Below are 20,000 nucleotides of genomic sequence, written 5' to 3'. Positions count from 1 at the left end.
TCTTTTTACTATGGCTCGCTTTGTTGTCAAATGACGGGGTGTGGTCACAGCCTAATTCGCGAGGTTAGAGTGGCTGATTCAAATAAATAAAAAACATCTTGTTCAGCGAGGAATTTAAACTTCCCGGATATCGTTGGAATCGTGCACTGCTTGGCTACATTTTCTATCAGTCATATCATTTCAATTCTTTCATTGGCTTTCGTTGTAAAGACAAAACAATAGGATCAGCATATCATGACGTCAAAAAACTGACCGCAGTGTTTGGATATTTCAGCCCTATATATTGCCTATCTTTGTATTTGTGTGTGTGTGTGCGGTCTTAATTTGTTCATTACACTCTAAGCAACACACCCATATAACGTTCGGCTACCGGGAGTCTGTTTTTATGCATAATTTTATTGCATAACCGACAAGTATGATACTTCACCCTGAAGAAACCTCGATGTAAACAAAGGAATAACCATCAATGTTACAATGTTATTGTTTCTTTGGACTAAAAATGCTCTATGGGATGTTATTCAGTGGACCCTCACCTTTCCATCCAATCTGGAACTTTTAGCAGTGGATGCGTGTGTGGCTCGTTATTACGACACTACTGGTAAGTACTCCGCTTTTTGATTACGCTTGTTTGATCTGTATTGCTTACATAAATGCAAGAAATACATTCGTTATAAGCGTTTCATCGAAAAACAGAGCTCTATCATCGATGCTTGAGGCTTACACCTTTAAAATGATATATAGTTTGCCAAGATTAATGATGTTCTTTCACGTTAAATCTATTCATAAACATTAAACTGGGGGGACTCTTCGTGCGACTAAGCACTGGTGCAGGTTAACAGGTTAAATTCATCTATGTTTAAAGTATTTTATGAAGTGTAATGTATTATTGCCCCTTTAAATATATATGCATTTTGTGTGCATGATTGGTAGTATTTACATTGAGTTTATATTATGAATAACAAACGTTAAAATGGTACTGTGTTTCGCTTTGAGCGGTTTCTGGTCCACATCCGTGCTGTGTGTTTGAATTAATCTGACTGTAACAGAACAGGAATTAAAATAGACATAAATCAATTATAATTGATCGCATAGATCTCAACTTTAAAAGAAAACTGGCCCCGGGTCCCTTGCTACTCATAATCCACCCCTGACAAAATCAATGTAATCCAAGGCAGGGGACATGAACCCAACCCTATTCCCAATCGTTAGTGGAAGTGCTGCCCCCTTTTGGAGTTGACCCAACCCCCTTTTCAGAGTAACCACACCCCCTCTGGAGTTCCCCTGCCCTTTTAGGAGATCTCCGGAGAAGGAAACAGCTGCAGGCCTAGCTAAATAAATGGTAACCCGCCCCTTCTGGAGTAAATACGCCCTTTTAAGAGATCTCCGGAGAAGGAAACAGCTGCAGGCCTAGCTAAATAAATGGTAACTCCGCCCCTTCTGGAGTAACCACGCCCTTTAGGAGATCTCCGGAGAAGGAAACAGCTGCAGGCCTAGCTAAATAAATGGTAACTCCGCCCCCTTCTGGAGTAAATACGCCCTTTTAGGAGATCTCCGGAGAAGGAAACAGCTGCAGGCCTAGCTAAATAAATGGTAACCCCGCCCCCTTCTGGAGTAAATACGCCCTTTTAGGAGATCTCCGGAGAAGGAAACAGCTGCAGTCCTGGCAAAATAAATGGTAACTCCGCCCCCTTCTGGCGTAACCACGCCCTTTTAGGAGATCTCCGGAGAAGGAAACAGCTGCAGTCCTGGCAAAATAAATGGTAACTCCGCCCCTTCTGGCGTAACCACGCCCTTTTAGGAGATCTCCGGAGAAGGAAACAGCTGCAGGCCTAGCTAAATAATGGGTAACCCCGCCCCCTTCTGGAGTAACCACGCCCTTTTAGGAGAGCTCCGGAGAAGGAAACAGCTGCAGGCCTAGCTAAATAAATGGTAACCCCGCCCCCTTCTGGAGTAAATACGCCCTTTTAGGAGCTCTCCGGAGAAGGAAACAGCTGCAGTCCTGGCTAAATAAATGGTAACCCCGCCCCCTTCTGGAGTAAATACGCCCTTTTAGGAGATCTCCGGAGAAGGAAACAGCTGCAGGCCTAGCTAAATAAATGGTAACCCCGCCCCCTTCTGGAGTAACCACGCCCTCTTTTGAGTAGTCACCCCAGTTTGGAAATCTCTGGCCTGCAGCTATACCTACACGGGCTAATTTAAATCTGGGGTTCAAAGAATATAATGTCTATAAATCATTATATGATCATTTGACATCTTTAAACATATGGCATTATTATGGTACTTAATTCTTTTTTGTGACAAAACGGATTGATTCTTCTCCGTGTAATAGCGGAGTTATTTATAGTCTACCAGATCAGGGCACACCTCATTTGTCATATTTGCACAGATTCCTTGGCAGTAAAGCTGATTCTGAAAAGTGTTGGAAGTGTACAACCAAACGAGCATTCGACGCGAACGAAATACATGTGTGGCCAACCGCGCGCTCTCGTTGCGTCGCGTCGCGTCGCTCTAAATGCAGATGAGAAGACTGAGTTACGGGCCACGCCTACTTTAAAACGCAACATGGCTCTTATCCAATCAGCGCGCGAGAAATCCTTGCAGACCCCTCCCCCTCAAGAAACGTTCGCGTTTGAGCTGTGCGTTCGCGGCGAGCGGCTTAGTTCGGGGTGAGTCACCGTCAGCGCTGGAACGGAGAGAGAGACAGACCGTGGCGGATTGTGAACGGAAAACGAGCATGGCGGTCGAAGAGGAAGGTCTTCGAGTTTTCCAGAGTGTCAAAATAAAAATCGGTGAGTTCTGAAGCGCGATGAAAGCGAGTGTTACGGCGCGAGAACACTTTCTGTGTGTGCGCGAGACGATGTGCGCTTTATAGAGAAATACGAGAATGAATGTGCTGCTATTACAGCTTCTTCTTCTTCTGCTATTCCTCTCACAGTTGATCATATCTTATATTAATATCAATTAATATCAGCTGTGTTGCATTAGTTTGAAATAGCTGTACATCCAGCTGCATGCAAACAATTGCTCTCCATCTATTTGTGCATTCATAACCCCACTTATAACTCAATATGCTCATATAGGAAGACATTAGTGATAGTGTTGGACAGATGTGCATTGAATGCAAAATCCAGCTGTGGATGTTTAGAAAGAGGAGAACATTTGAGCTCTGGACTCATAAAGGATGTTGCTGTTGTGTGTCGGGTGTTCTTCATTACAACTAATGAAACATTGATGAAATCAGAAATTCTTTCAGGACAGATATAGAACAGTTAGTCTATTTTCATTCTGACTGGTGGCATGTGGTTTGTCAGTGGATTAACTGATGTAAACAGTGAGACAGAAGAGGATCTCTTTCTATCTATGTTTCTATTTCAGTTTAATTGTGCTTTATTGACATGACTAGAACTGGATATTTGTATTGACGTAAAGCATTTTCAATGGTACAGTGATGATATTAGACTTGTATTAACACAGTAATATATACATTGGCACTGAAGGATTACTATATTTATATTATATGGTTTTTAAATAGCACTCATTTTCAACGAATAACATGTTATTACCTTGTTACATGTATATATGAAACATGGTAGCATGTCTAAAAATATTCCTATTCCATGATATTTATGTGGTCCTCCAAGGTTCTATAAAGAATAACATGGTTTTACAATGGGACATGTTCAAAACATGCCATTATTACCATGATACATGTCCAAAAACATGGTACCATGCCTAAAAATATTAATATTTTTAAAGAATACTGTCATGGTTACTGTTGGAACCTCTGTTCCCCGAGAGAAGGAACGAGACATGGTGTCGAATGAAGTGACGCAAGGGGTCTTCCTGGGATGCCAAACATACCTCTGAACCTGAGGAAAGGCCAATGTCAAGTTGGCAGACAGAATTTGCATGCTCCGCCCTGGACATACTGGTTTAAAGGGAAGCAGGGCAGTGAGTGCCAGACAGGATTTTCCCAGTTGACCTGAAGGCCTAGACGGCTGAGGTGCCTGAGCACCTGGTCCCTGTGAGCGGACAGTAACTCTCAAGAGTGAGCCAGGATGAGCCAGTCGTTGAGGTAGTTGCGTATGCGGATGCCCACTTCCCTTCGCGGGGCAAGAGCTGCCTCTGCGATCTTCGTGAAGACGCAAGGGGACAGGCCGAAGGGCCTTGTACTGATACGCCTGGCTGTCGAACATGAACCGTAAGAAGGGTCGGTGTCGAGGCAGAATGGAGACGTGGAAGTACGCGTCCTTCAGGTCTACCGCCGCTAACCAATCTAGCTGTCGAACGCAGGTAAGAATCTGTTTCTGCTTGAGTATTTTGAACGGGAGTCTGTGTAAGGCCCAGTTGAGAACTCGCAGGTCCAAGATTGGTCGCAGGTCCTAGAGAGGCGTCTTCGTAACTTGTCAGTGCTGGCCTGACGGAGCTGAGCAGTCGTGGGGCCAGAGGCGAGGGAACTGCGTCCGGGGAGCCAGGACAGTAGAGTTTTGGGGCCGGGCGCTCACCGGCTGGATGACCCAGGAAGTGAGGAAATCGCTCTTTATTGAGAATGTGGGTGCCGCAGCCCGAAGGAGGTGCGGCAAATGAAACAAGGATTCTCCTCCCAGCCCTCCACCGGGGGATGGAGTGGTCTTGGTACCAGCTCCGGAGCGAATGTCTGTCCAGAGGTCAGCGGCAGCGTGCCCATTGCACACGGCGCCCCAACCCTGTCAAGGGGTGTCTGTGGTCACCATGACACATCTGGACACCTGCTGCAATGGGACTCTGGTCCGCAGAAAGCAGAGGTCTGTCCAAGGGTTGAAAGTCTTATGGTCTGACTGCCTGGGTCGCCCGTCTCACGAGTGCTTCGGAGCTTTCCTGGTCCTGGAAGGGGTCATGGCGTACGCCACCCGAGGTGTGCCCGGGTTGAGGCGGAGCTACCTGTTGTTTAGCTGGAGGGGTAAGCCCTCGTGGGAAAGGCGTGGCGTGCTGGTTTGGCGGCATCGCGGCAAGATGTGCCATCTGCTTCTTCACTGCCGAAAACCGCCGAAGAGGCAAAAGTGGGAGACGGGGGCGTTGAGAAAATGCGCCTTGTCAACGTCGCGCATCACGACCATGTTCAGAGGTGATGCTCCTGGACCACGAGGGTGGCCATTGCCCGCCCGAGTACATGCGTTGTGACCTTCGTGGCTCTGAGAGCGAGGTCGGTGGCAGAGCGCAGTTCCTGCAGCACGTCGGGGTCGGGACTACCCAGGTGCAGATCTTTGAGTGCATCGGCTTGGTGAACTTGCAGGAGAGCCATGGCATGTAGGGCGGAGGCGGCCTGTACGGTGGCGCTGTAGACTTTCGAGGTCAGTTATGACATAATTTTACAGGCTCTGGAGAGGAGTACCGTGCGGTCCCGCCAGGTGGCGGCGTTCTCGGGACACAAGTGGAACGCAACAGCTCTGTCCACCTGGGGGACCCGTGTACTCGTGGGCCGCCCTGCCATCCAGGGTAGTGAGAGTATAAGCAGAGGTGTCGGTTCCGGACAGTAAAAGGTGCCCTCCACGACTGAATCAGCTCATCATGCACTTCTGGGAAGAACGGAACCGGGGTGGCCAGGGAAAGCATAGCGGGCATCTGCGTGTCAGCCTCAGACTGGGTGAGCAGACCCAAAGGTGGCAGCCCAGACGAGTCATCAGCATCAGACGCCGCTGTGACACTCTCCGATGCAGCAGTGATATCGTCATCCAATTCCGGGGGCTCAAGGGAGAATGTCGGCTGGCCACGAGGCGAGCCGCACACATCCCGAGCTCGGATGGAAGCAAGCAAGCGTTGGGTAGGCGGGTGGTTCGTGTGGATTTACCCGCCGAAACCGAGCCCGTCTTCATCCCCAAATCACCTTCATCGCCAGCCTGGTCATCCTCAATGGGAAAAAGGAACGACGTGGGGGGCGGCTGAAGTGGCTTTCTCTCGTGAGAAAAGAAAGCCACGACCGCAATGTTGCCATGGTTCTTGCACTGAGAACATGAACCATTCATCAAACGCTGCCTTTTTATTTTAGACAGTGCAACAGCGCTTGAACTAAATGTGTTAAAATTCACTGACCCTTTCATAAATGTACCGTACTAACCATAGTTCTCATCCGGTACTCTGACAGTTCCATACAGACATTAACATGCTGTTCAAAAGAATACCATGTCCTAAAAATTGAGTCCTGATTTTGAGTTTTGTTGCATCATCAGATAATGTAACGTCCCTCTGTGGCTGTTTTGAATTTTTAGCCCAGATTGCTTCACCATCATTTCACAGAGTTTCAGATGTTTTGGAGAAGTAGTTTCTGTATTTCCACGGATCAACAGCTTAATTTCATGGTCCATCGATTAGTGAGAGAAAATGAATGTGATCTTTCAGTAAAATCGTGTCTGTGGTACAATAGATATTATCACTGGTGCGAGGGGCGTTCACACGCTGCTTTAGAGAAATTCTCTATGGTTAGTTGAGCAAATATACATAAATATCCCACTAAATTGTCATTATTCTGATGGTTTTAAGTTTTTCTTTCTCATTATCAATGCAAAGTAATCGCTGCTGGTTTGAATACAGGTAATGAAAGCTATAAAATAGAGGATTACATCATGAACCGCTCCCCTTTTATCATTGTGCCCTTGAGCATTGGACTGAATTCCTTGCAGTTCATATACGGAGAGTTGCTTTGGGTAATAAACATTCAGTACCTGTCAAATGTCAAAGCAAAAGACACAATTGTTACAATTGTCTGGAAGTTGTTATTAAAAAAAGTGCAATATGGGAAGTACAGTTGAAGTTAATGGGGCCGGTCCATAAACACTAACACACACACACACACACACACTGTTTCAAAAGTATATATATATGTTAGCATGATTTTAGTGTAATAAAATCGCCCACTAACCCTACCTGTGTAAAATGATGTCTGATATCAGGATTACAGGGTTTTGTTGTCATGGCAACAAGGTTGTAATATTGATTAAAGCCTGTAAGTTCATGTTTAAGGATCGGCCCCATTCACATCCAGTGCGAGTGCCTCACGGACTACTGCACGTTTCCAAACGTTTACCGATATTTCTGATGGAATCGCAAATTATTGATAACATTTCTCAAGTGTTGACACAATACTCAAGCGCATAAATCCCCATGTCGATACATCAAAGGTCATGCAAAACTAGTTTGAAAACTGTTCCAAAAAATGTAGCGTCACATTTTACATCGATTTACATCACGCGTGTCCTCACAACAAACCTCATAGCGGACAGGAACACTTACCTCAGCTGCATTAAAGAAAACAACATTTCCTTTATTCTTGATGGACGTTTTACCAATCGTTCATACACCGGTGTGTGTCGAATTCTTTTATCAAAACACCTGGTAAAAATAACCCCATTTTATATTAAGTATTATATCCAGTGCGATTAACATGCAGTGAATCTGTCCAGACTGTAAGCCCGTTATTTACGGTTATTTAAAGCTGCGTTCACACTGGCAGCGTCATCGCGGGAGACAGCGACAGCGACTCCATCCCATTCATGTTCAATGAGAGCACAGCGACGTCCAGTGACACGAGCTGTTGCGACCGTTGGCGACTAGATGTGGGCGTGTCCAGCGACGCCTCAAAGTTGAGACAAGTTCAACTTTATTCAAATGAAGAGCGACTTACGGGAGCGACAGCCAATAGGAGAGAAGACGGGAGAGCTCACGTGATCCTTCTCTCTCTCTCTCTCTCTCTCTCTCTCTCTCTCTCTCAGCTCCTAATGGAAAGATCAGGGGACTCACCCTCTGCAGCAGCTCATCAAACTGGGTCCTGTCATCCAGCCGCAGCTCCTGCACCAGCCGGTGGTACTCGCCGTGCTGACTACGAGATTTAATGGTTTTGTGGACCCAGACAGACCGGCGTTTGCGTTTTCGGCGCAGATAAACAGCCGCTATGGCAAACAGCACACCTTGTTTCTCGCTCATCTTTGATATAAAGCATTTTATGTACTGATTCCATTTATATTTACTCTTTTCCCTCCAAAATGTTTGTTTTTAGTGGCAAGAAAACTGATTCGCTGTCAACAGCAATGGAATGACATCCGTGAATCTCATTTATAAACGTTACTAGGCAACCAGTAGTGGGAACGCCCACTAGCGACTTCACCGCCAGCCACTGGTGACCTGCAGCGACAAAGTCACTAGCAGTGTGAACGCACCTTAAGTTCTCCGAGTGTTTGAAGTGGATGTTGGGATGTTGGAAAAGGCGTCGAGTTTTAATGTAAATCCCATCATCGCTTTGAGAAAGGACTGTAGATAACGCTGCTGTTGCGTTTGGTCTCAAGCGGTTCATGTTATCCCGTGTTTATTCACACATGTAAAGGAAACGAGCGTGTTTATTTATGGTTAGAGAAACGAGTGACGATGAGACCGCAGCCCCGCGTTTCACAACATGTTCTGCAGGTACAAATAAAATGACGTAATGTGAACGGATTGTCCATATCTTGAATTCAAGAGTGTAAAATAGGATTACAGGTGCATTAATCTCGGGTCAAAGTCTCGACCTTTCCTCACGAAGCGGCGGCTCCCTGCTCGTTTGACTACATATATGGAGTATATGGATTCCTGATGAAGCACATGTCCAGAGGAAACGCTGTCTTGCTTTCAGAGGTCAGGAGCTTCTGGTGGATGGAGCGAAGAGGAAACAGGAAACTGTTCCTAATCACTTCCTGATTTGGCTAAATAATCTACAAAGTTGTTTTTTTTCATATTCCTGGGAAGCAGTGCTAATGCAAACCAGACGTATGTTGACATTGTGTCATTCACCTTTAAAATCAACACAAACTCAAAATTGACTTTGTAAACTCACGTTTCTGGTGTTATTATGAACAGTTCATCAGTGCATGACATCCCAAAGAAAAGCATGTTTGTCCTCATAATCTTATGTTATATTGTAATAACTTGCTCCACCTATAAAACAACATTTTGGTTGACTTCACCGAGGCCGTGCAGACTATTGGTTAATACTCATCAAATATATTAATAGCAATTTAGGCAGTTGTTGTATGCAATGCAGCCTAGTTATGTATCACAGTAGTTTAATGTTAATGCAATACAGGTTACATTAATAATAGCAAATAATGCTAGATTTAAGAATGAACCCTAAACATTGAGACAAGGAGGAAGTGATGTCACAGTATTTATCCTCAAGAGTACCAGTCATGACTCAGTTCCCAGTTGAGCGATTGGACTAGTTTTCACATTTAGGGGAACTCCTGGGATAGTCAGCACTCCGTGATGTCATTTAATGAATGAGGCAGTTTCCTGTCCAAACAATGTTTGACCAATAATTCAGATTGTTTTCATGTCAAATGAATTGCACATGCCCTGATAATACGGATGTATATCAGATATTCACATGGTAGGCTCCATTATTTTGCTGGCATTGTACAGTTAACCAATAGTGTGTGAGTATTACAGTGATTTTAACACTCTTTTTAAAGAGTTTCCCAAAAAACGAGCCAGTGTTTTTCATTTATATTAATATTCTCTCATTTAAACTTCAGTAGCAAGAATACACTTAGAGTTGGTTTGGTTTGATTCATTTTTATTAACCAGTTCAAACAGTCTTTTGTATTTAGTCCCAACTCACTAAAAAACTGATTACAGTGTCAAGAAAAAGTATGTGAACCCCTGGAATTATCTGGTTTTCTGCTTTAATTGGTCATATAATGTGATGTCATCATGTATAGACAAACACAATGTGCTTAAACTAACAACACACAAACAGTTATAATCTTTCATGTCTTTATCGAACCCATCCTGTTAAATGCTCACAGTGCTGTGGAAAAAGTAAGTGAACCCTTGGATTTAATAACTGGTCGATCCTCGCTTGGCAGCAGTAACCTCAAGCAAGTGTTTCGGGTATCTCGTGGATTCGACCTGCACTTGTTCAGGAGGAGTTTTGGATCATTCTTCCTTACAGAACTGCTTCAGTTCATATTCTTATGATGTCTGGAGTCTCTCTTGAGGTCATTCCACAGCATCTCTATTGGGTTCAGGTCTGGACTCTGACTGGGACACTCCAAAAGGTGGAAGTCATTCTGTTGTGGATTTACTTTGATGTTTAGGGTCATTGTACTGCTGCAACACCCAACTTCTACTGAGCTTCAGCTGGCACACTGCCACCCTGGCATTACCCTGTAGAATATATTGATAAATTTGGGATTTCATTTTTCCCTTGATGATGGCAAGCGTTCCAGACCCCGAAACAGCCCAAATCATGATGCCCCCTCCACTGTACTTCACCGTTGGGATGATGTTTTTATGTTGGTATGTGGTGCCCTTTTATCCCACACATAGTGCTGCTGTTCTTCCCAAACAAATCAACCTTAGTTTCATCAGTCCACAAACATTTTCCCAGTAGTGTTGTGGAGTGTCGAGGTGATCTTTGGCAAACTTCAGGTGTGCAGGAATGTTTTTGTTGATAAGCAGCGGCTTCTTCATGATGTCCTGCCATGAACACCTGTTTAATGTTTTCTGTACAGTAGACTCATGAACAGGCTCCTTCCCCCCCAGTGAGGTGACATTCCACGTCCCCAGAGCTAGCCTTTGCTGCCCGGGTCTGGTCCGTCGAGGCCCACGGCCTTCACTGCCACCCATATGGCAGCGCACCTGACTCCTGCGGTTTCTCCAATGGTTGGTGGGCCCAAGGGATGTAGAGGGGGGTTTCACGTCGCTTCTTCGGGCTGTGCCTGGCTCCGTGACAAGCCCGGCCACCAGGCGCTCGCCGACGAGCCCTCCATCTGGGCCTGGCTCCAGACGGGGGCCCCGGGCTTCCTCCGGACAGGGTAACTCCTCCTCTTTCCGTTTTTTCCATAGAGTCTTTGTGAACCATTCTTAGTCTGGCCCCTCACCTGAGACCACTTTGGCTTGGGAGACCCTACCAGGAGCACATGTCTCCAGACAACACAGCCCTCAGGATCATAAGGGCACACAAACCACAACTGTCAATCACAGCTGTCAATCATGATGTCACAGCACCGTTTTTATAGCATCAAATAACTAAAAACAAACTTATTTTGAAAGCAAACACTAGAAATGACATCAACGTGATAGAAACGACAGTAAATGACAGAAACTATCTTTGGAAAAAAGATATGTGAAGTGTAATTTAATTGTTTAGTTGGTCTCACGTCCCGTTGAATAACATGGGGAGGCGGGGCTTATGACCTATACTAGGACCAGCCACCGGGGGGCGATCGAGACGTTTTGGCTTCACTTTTTAGGGCTTGTGCGGCTCACTTGGTTTATACAGATTGTGTTTGTTCATTATTTAAACTTAGATGAAGATCAAACCGCATTTAAAGACAAATTTGTACATAAATGCAGGTAATTCCAAAGTGTTCACATACTTTTTCTTGTCATTGTAGATAAATATCGCTGTTTATTATTACTAGTGTGTATTGATATAATGGTGCATAAAATAATATCATTAAATATCATTCTTTGCTTCAGGGTAAAGCAGTGTGGAAAACATGCCCTGATTATTTACAAGTTCTTTAAGGTGTAAACACGAATCAGTGCATCAGTCTCACAGATTTTAATATTCACTTTCGAATGATAATGAAACAAATTGGTCAACAAACGGGAGTCCCACCTCAAATGCACACCTTTGTTGGAGGCAAAAGTCCAATCAAACAGATCAGTGTTGTGAAAGTGTCACAGAGTTTATTCTCTTCAGGAAGTCAAACTACCAATGGCTTACTGATATTGACTCTGAAAGTTAAATTAGGATACTGGGACGGAGCATTTATCCACTGTAACTGTACTTGCAGAATGAGTGTGTAAAGTGTGACATGACTGACTCTATTCTTTACAGTCGTTTCTAAATAGGGGCACCACCTGTCTGTGGTCTGATGACGTAATCTAGTCTTCACCTGTCTCTCTGACCTGTCTGTCTGTCTGTAAAGACTTCGCTGAGGTAAGACATCTCTAGAAGAAGAAGAGTGAATGCGGTTCCAACTCGTTCTCTCTGTATCTGTATCCATTTCATCCATTTCATGCATCCAGACATTCACCGTGTCACTGTTCCAGAACTCATCATCATCATCATCATCATCATTGTCTTTTAGTTTTACTCTTAGGCCTGTGAAGGAAACACCATTTGACCATTTTGAATGTCAGATATTACAGATCAGACACATATTAGACCTGAACGTCTGTGATAGTGTCACATTTAACTTTTTTTTGTCTCCCATTTTTTCCCAAATTTGGAACGCCCAATTCCCAATGCGCTCGAAGTCCTCGTGGTGGTGTAGTGGCTCGCCTCAATCCGGGTGGTGGAGGACGAATTTCGGTTGCCTCCGCATCTGAGAACGTCAATCCGCGCATCTTATCACGTGATTTGTTGAGTGTGTTACCGTGGAGACGTAGCGCGTGTGGAGGCTTCACGCTATTCTCCGCAGCATCCATGCACAACTCGCCACACGCCCCACCGAGAGCGAGAACCACATTATAGTGACCACGAGGAGGTTACCCCATGTGACTCTACCCTCCCTAGCAACCGGACCAATTTGGTTGCTAAGGAGACCTGACTGGAGTCACTCAGCACGCCCTGGATTCAAACTCACGACTCCAGCGGTGATAGTCAGCATCAATACTCCCTGAACTATTCAGATATGAAAAAATCAGTCTTGACCACACGAAACAGGTATCGTTTGAAAGCTTTGAAGCTCAAGTCAAGTGGTTTTTATTGTCGCTCAGCAATATACAGTTAGTACAGTACACAGTGAAATGAGACAACGCTCCTCCAGGCCTCTATTTTCCGATGCATGTGACATTATGACCAAAACTGAACAAGTGCTTTGAAATCTGCAGATAAATCAGAAATGTTAGCGTTTTGATAATTTTTTATTTTTATTGTAATCAGCAAAAACATCAAACTGATCAAATAGTCATGTGTCATATGTTGTTGAAAAGCTACTATTTACAGACTATTTGTTTTACTCACAGATGAAAATACAGCGAGTAACAGCTAAATATATGTCTTTGACAATTATGCTGGTGTTGCTCGTATGACGCATTTTCACTTTTAACTTCACCGAATCATAAACAGAACATAAACTATCACATATGATTATTTAGAGTCTGTGATTATCTTTCAATCGAGTCCACACACAAGATAATCAGATGTATAGATCATTAGATAATCCACATGAAGCACAATGTTACATATGACCACCAGGAGATGGCGCCAAATACACCGACACAGACTCAATGATGACTCAAATGACACAGAATGAAACTCATTCTGTGAAATCTCATGACTAAAATCATGTCTGCATGCTATGCAAACCTTTAGTCATTGTTGTGTTTGCATGTGTAATTAGTTCTTATGTAAAATTATTATCTTTTATTTGTTTGGAGATGTTTTTGGACACTATGATCAATTATATTTGTAATGTTGGAACTTTTCATTGATTTGTCGTATACAGTTGACATGATTGGGAACAAAACAAAAGCAGTTTTTCAGAGCCTCCTTATTTACACTCAGAGATAGATAATGTCAAATCAGAAAAATAAGAAATTATAAACATTTTGGCATTTAAAAGCTAAAAATAGCTCAAATTAAAAGCGGTTTCTTAGGCTGAGAGTCTCAGAATTTATCATTATCTATATCATGAAAAAATTATAAAAGTTTTCTTTACAATGATACCAAACATTTGATGACCCTCCTTGTTTTTTGTGGAGTTTTAAGCCTTTAATTGTTGGTATGCCACTGAAACAGAAATCATTAAAGTACCCCTCAGAGCTTAAAAGGTTAAAGATTGTCAAATTGCTGAAATGCTAAATGCTACATTTTAGGGCTACAACAATTATTTTGATAATCGACTAATCTAATGTACATGTTTGGAACAACATGAGGGTGTTTCAGTATTGACCGAATTATACTTTTTGGTGAACTATTCATCTTCATTCACAACCAAGTAGAAGTTTTGTCTATATTTGACTTAAAGTTGCACATGAGATCTGAAGACACAATCGCTCGTGAGTCGCTGGTCCTGAGATGTGATGTGATGTGATGAGATGAGCTCTCAGGACCAGCGACTCACGAGCGATTGTGTCTTGAGAGGTGATAAGATGTGATGAGATGTGATGAGATGAGATGTGATGAGATGTGATGTGATGAGATGTGATGTGATGAGAGGAGATGAGTTTTCAGGACCAGCGACTCACGAGCAATTGTGTCTTGAGAGGTGATGAGATGTGATGAGATGTGATGTGATGAGAGGAGATGTGATGAGATGAGATGTGATGAGATGTGTTGTGATGAGAGGAGATGTGATGAGATGAGATGTGATGAGAGGAGATGTGATGAGATGTGATAAGATGAGAGGAGATGTGATGAGATGAGATGTGATAAGATGAGAGGAGATGTGATGAGATGAGATGTGATAAGATGAGATGAGATGTGATAAGATGAGATGAGAGGAGACGTGATGAGATGTGATGACATGAGATGTGATGAGATGTGATGAGATGAGATGAGAGGAGATGAGATCTCAGGACCAGCGACTCACAAGAGATTGTGTCTTGAGATGAGATAAGATGAGATGTGATGTGATTTGATGAGAGGAGACGTGATGAGATGAGATGTGATGACATGAGATGTGATGAGAGGAGAGGAGATGTGATGAGATGAGATGTGATGACATGAGATGTGATGAGATGAGATGTGATGTGATGAGAGGAGAGGAGACGTGATGAGATGAGATGTGATGACATGAGATGAGATGTGATGAGAGGAGATGAGATCTCAGGACCAGCGACTCACAAGAGATTGTGTCTTGAGATGAGATAAGATGAGATGTGATGTGATGAGATGAGATGTGATGACATGAGATGTGATGAGATGAGATGTGATGAGAGGAGATGAGATCTCAGGACCAGCGACTCACAAGAGATTGTGTCTTGAGATGAGATAAGATGAGATGTGATGTGATGTGATGAGAGGAGATGTGATGAGATGAGATGTGATGACATAAGATGTGATGACATGAGATGTGATGAGAGGAGAGGAGACGTGATGAGATGAGATGTGATGACATGAGATGTGATGAGATGAGATGTGATGAGAGGAGATGAGATCTCAGGACCAGCGACTCACAAGAGATTGTGTCTTGAGATGAGATAAGATGAGATGTGATGTGATGTGATGAGAGGAGACGTGATGAGATGAGATGTGATGACATGAGATGAGATGTGATGAGAGGAGAGGAGAGGAGATGTGATGTGATGAGATGAGATGTGATGAGATGAGATGAGATGTGATGAGAGGAGATGTGATGAGATGTGATAAGATGAGATGTGATGTGAAAAGATGAGAGGAGATGTGATGAGATGTGATAAGATGAGAGGAGACGTGATGAGATGTGATGAAATGTGATGACATGAGATGTGATGAGATGAGAGGAGATGAGATCTCAGGACCAGCGACTCACAAGGGATTGTGTCTTGAGATGAGATAAGATGAGATGTGATGTGATGTGATGAGATGAGATGTGATGACATGAGATGTGATGAGATGAGATGTGATGAGATGAGAGGAGATGAGATCTTAGGACCAGCGACTCACAAGGGGTTGTGTCTTGAGATGAGATAAGATGAGATGTGATGTGATGTGATGATGTGATGAGAGGAGATGAGATGTGATGAGATGAGATGAGAGGAGATGTGATGAAATGAGATGAGATGCGATAAGATGAGATGCGATGACATGAGATGTGATGAGATGAGAGGAGATGTGATGAAATGAGAAGTGATAAGATGAGATGAGATGTGATGAGATGAGATGAGAGGAGATGTGATGAAATGAGATGTGATGAGATGAGATGTGATGACATGAGATGTGATGAGATGAGATGTGATGAGATGAGAGGAGATGTGATGAAATGAGAAGTGATAAGATGAGATGAGATGTGATGACATGAGATGTGATGAGATGATATGAGAGGAGATGTGATGAAATGAGATGTGATGAGATGAGATGTGATGACATGAGATGTGATGAGATGAGATGTGATGAGAGGAGAGGAGATGTGATGACATGAGATGAGATGAGATGTGATGAGATGAGATGAGAGGAGATGAGATCTCAGGACCAGCGACTCACAAGGGATTGTGTCTTGAGATGAGATAAGATGAGATGTGATGAGAGGAGATGAGATGAGATGTGATGAGATGAGATGAGAGGAGATGTGATGAAATGAGATGAGAGGAGATGTGATGAAATGAGATGAGATGTGATAAGATGAGATGAGATGTGATAAGATGAGATGAGAGGAGACGTGATGAGATGAGATGTGATGAGAGGTGATGACATGAGATCTCAGGACCAGCGACTCACAAGCGATTGTGTCTTGAGATGAGATAAGATGAGATGTGATGTGATGTGATGTGATGATGTGATGTGATGTGATGTGATGTGATGTGATGTGATGTGATGATGTGATGTGATGTGATGACAGGAGATGAGTTTTCAGGACCAGCGACTCACAAGCGATTGTGTCTTGAGAGGTGATGAGATGTGATGAGATGAGATGTGATGTGATGAGATGTGATGAGATGAGAGGAGATGAGATCTTAGGACCAGCGACTCACAAGGGATTGTGTCTTGAGATGAGATAAGATGAGATGTGATGTGATGTGATGTGATGATGTGATGAGAGGAGATGAGATGTGATGAGATGAGAGGAGATGTGATGAAATGAGATGAGATGTGATAAGATGAGATGCGATGACATGAGATGTGATGAGATGAGAGGAGATGTGATGAAATGAGAAGTGATAAGATGAGATGAGATGTGATGACATGAGATGTGATGAGATGAGATGAGAGGAGATGTGATGAAATGAGATGTGATGAGATGAGATGTGATGACATGAGATGAGATGAGATGTGATGAGATGAGATGAGAGGAGATGTGATGAAATGAGAAGTGATAAGATGAGATGAGATGTGATGACATGAGATGTGATGAGATGAGATGAGATGAGATGTGATGAAATGAGATGTGATGAGATGAGATGTGATGACATGAGATGTGATGACATGAGATGTGATGAGAGGAGAGGAGATGTGATGACATGAGATGAGATGTGATGAGATGAGATGAGAGGAGATGAGATCTCAGGACCAGCGACTCACAAGGGATTGTGTCTTGAGATGAGATAAGATGAGATGTGATGAGAGGAGATGAGATGTGATGAGATGAGATGAGAGGAGATGTGATGAAATGAGATGAGAGGAGATGTGATGAAATGAGATGAGATGTGATAAGATGAGAGGAGATGTGATAAGATGAGATGAGAGGAGACGTGATGAGATGAGATGTGATGAGAGGTGATGACATGAGATCTCAGGACCAGCGACTCACAAGCGATTGTGTCTTGAGATGAGATAAGATGAGATGTGATGTGATGTGATGATGTGATGTGATGTGATGTGATGTGATGTGATGATGTGATGTGATGTGATGACAGGAGATGAGTTTTCAGGACCAGCGACTCACAAGCGATTGTGTCTTGAGAGGTGATGAGATGTGATGAGATGAGATGTGATGTGATGAGAGGAGATGTGATGAGATGTGATGAGATGAGAGGAGATGTGATGTGATGAGAGGAGATGTGATGAGATGAGATGTGATGAGATGTGATGAGAGGAGAGGAGATGTGATAAGATGAGATGTGATAAGATGAGATGAGATGTGATGAGATGAGATGAGAGGAGATGTGATGAGATGAGATGTGATAAGATGAGATGAGATGTGATGAGATGAGAGGAGACGTGATGAGATGTGATGACATGAGATGTGATGAGATGAGATGTGATGAGAGGAGATGAGATCTCAGGACCAGCGACTCACAAGGGATTGTGTCTTGAGATGAGATAAGATGAGATGTGATGTGATGTGATGATGTGATGTGATGAGAGGAGACGTGATGAGATGTGATGACATGAGATGTGATGAGATGAGATGAGAGGAGATGAGATCTCAGGACCAGCGACTCACAAGGGATTGTGTCTTGAGATGAGATAAGATGAGATGAGATGTGATGTGATGTGATGTGATGTGATGTGATGTGATGTGATGTGATGAGATGAGAGGAGATGTGATGAAATGAGATGTGATAAGATGAGATGAGATGTGATGAGATGTGATGTGATGACATGAGATGTGATGAGATGAGATGTGATGAGATGTGATGAGATGAGATGAGAGGAGATGAGATGTGATGAAATGAGATGAGAGGTGATGTGATGAAATGAGATGAGATAAGATGAGAGGAGACGTGATGAGATGAGATGTGATGAGAGGTGATGACATGAGATCTCAGGACCAGCGACTCACAAGCGATTGTGTCTTGAGATGAGATGTGATGTGATGTGATGTGATGTGATGTGATGAGAGGAGAGGAGATGTGATGTGATGTGATGAGAGGAGATGAGATCTCAGGACCAGCATCTCACAAGCGATTTTGTCTTGAGATGGATAAGATGAGATATGATGATGTGATGTGATGTGATGTGATGTGATGTGATGTGATGTGATGTGATGTGATGTGATGAGAGGAGATGAGATCTCAGGACCAGCGACTCACAAGCGATTGTGGCTTGAGATGAGATAAGATGAGATGTGGTGATGTGATGTGGTGTGTTGAGAGGAGATGAGATGTGAAAAGGTGAGATGAGAGGAGATGTGATGAAATGAGATGTGATGACGTGATGTGATGTGATGTGATGTGATGAGAGGAGATGAGATGTGAAAAGGTGAGATGAGAGGAGATGTGATGATGTGATGTGATGAGATGAGATGAGATGAGATGTGTGTGACTGTAAAGACACAGAGAGCCGCTTCCTCTTCAACAGCCCCGGGATGACAGAGCAGAACAAAGTGCCTCCTGTGTCCGTCGCCATTTGTTGTTGGTGGCATTAATGTCAGTGTTTAGTTGTTGTAATGTGGACACACACTACATTTAAATTGATCTGTACAGTTGTGTATCTGTCAAACGTGTTGTCATCCTGCCGTTGTGTTTAAGGGCCTCAGTGTCCGACTAACACACATGTTTAGTGCCGTTTAAACTACATCTTGGATACAGTCGAAATTCCTTTCCTATGATCTAATTTCCTGTTGTAGCTCTCTCTCTCTCTCTCTCTCTCTCTGTAGTGTGGGTCATGCTTGCACGCTCTCTGTCTGTGGGTCAAACCAGCATTCAACTGTCTGTCTGTCTGCCTGTCTGTCATTTCATCCAGTAACTGTGAAAGGGAAACATTCAACAACGTGTGTGTGTGTGTGTGTGTGTGTGATCTGTCCTTCATGTGTGAGTGAGACCACACAGCACTTGTGTGTGCGTGTGTGTGTGCGTCCGTACGTGTGCGTGTGTGTGAGTGTGTGTGTGTGTGTGTGTGTGTGTGTGTGTGTGTGTGTGTGTGTGTGTGTGTGTGTGTGTGTGTGTGTGTGATTATTTGAGCAGTTATTATGACACAATACACATTCAAATGTAAACAAAATATAGAGGTACCCAAAACCAAACATAAACAATGTCATGACCTGACAAAAGCATTGCTTGTGTTGTTGTACCAGTGCAGAAGCAAATCTTAACACTTTATATCGGTTTATATTATATTAGTAATATTTTAATGTTTATATTTAATTAGTTACAAAAACTATATAGAGTTGGGGTTGTTGCCAAAAATGTTGTTCGCTGTTCTTTTCTGAATATCGTGGCGCTGTTTTGTGGTCCATTCTGCATAACGTAGCGGCTCATTTGCTTATCGCGGCCCATTCGCCACGTTCCGCTCGGTTCTCCTGATGGCCATTCCACCCCAGATCGGCCCGAAAGTGCGTCGGCCCACTGGGAAAATGCCCGGTATGCCACATTACCACTCAAGCCCTGCCCGCTGATCAGCTGATTCAGTGGCGGCCATGCTCCATCACGGCCCGGTCACTACCCCCACGTTTGAGACC

The 20,000-nt window shown here is 43.6% G+C and overlaps 1 protein-coding gene across 1 annotated transcript in view; it reads left to right on the top strand.

Annotated features, from left to right (window-relative positions):
* The first annotated feature begins 2,734 nt into the window (after nt 1-2,734).
* LOC127643641 (ras GTPase-activating protein 3-like) overlaps nt 2,735-20,000 on the top strand; it is a 51,895-nt gene continuing 34,629 nt past the window's right edge. Inside the window, 1 exon segment of the mRNA XM_052126440.1 lies at nt 2,735-2,789. Coding sequence (XP_051982400.1) covers nt 2,735-2,789 — 55 coding nt within the window.

The sequence above is a fragment of the Xyrauchen texanus genome, chromosome 5 (assembly GCF_025860055.1).
Source record: "Xyrauchen texanus isolate HMW12.3.18 chromosome 5, RBS_HiC_50CHRs, whole genome shotgun sequence".
Classification (NCBI taxonomy): Eukaryota; Metazoa; Chordata; class Actinopteri; order Cypriniformes; family Catostomidae; genus Xyrauchen; species Xyrauchen texanus.
The sequence above is the reverse complement of the archived record's forward strand: the minus strand, read 5'-3'. Positions and strand labels throughout refer to the sequence as shown.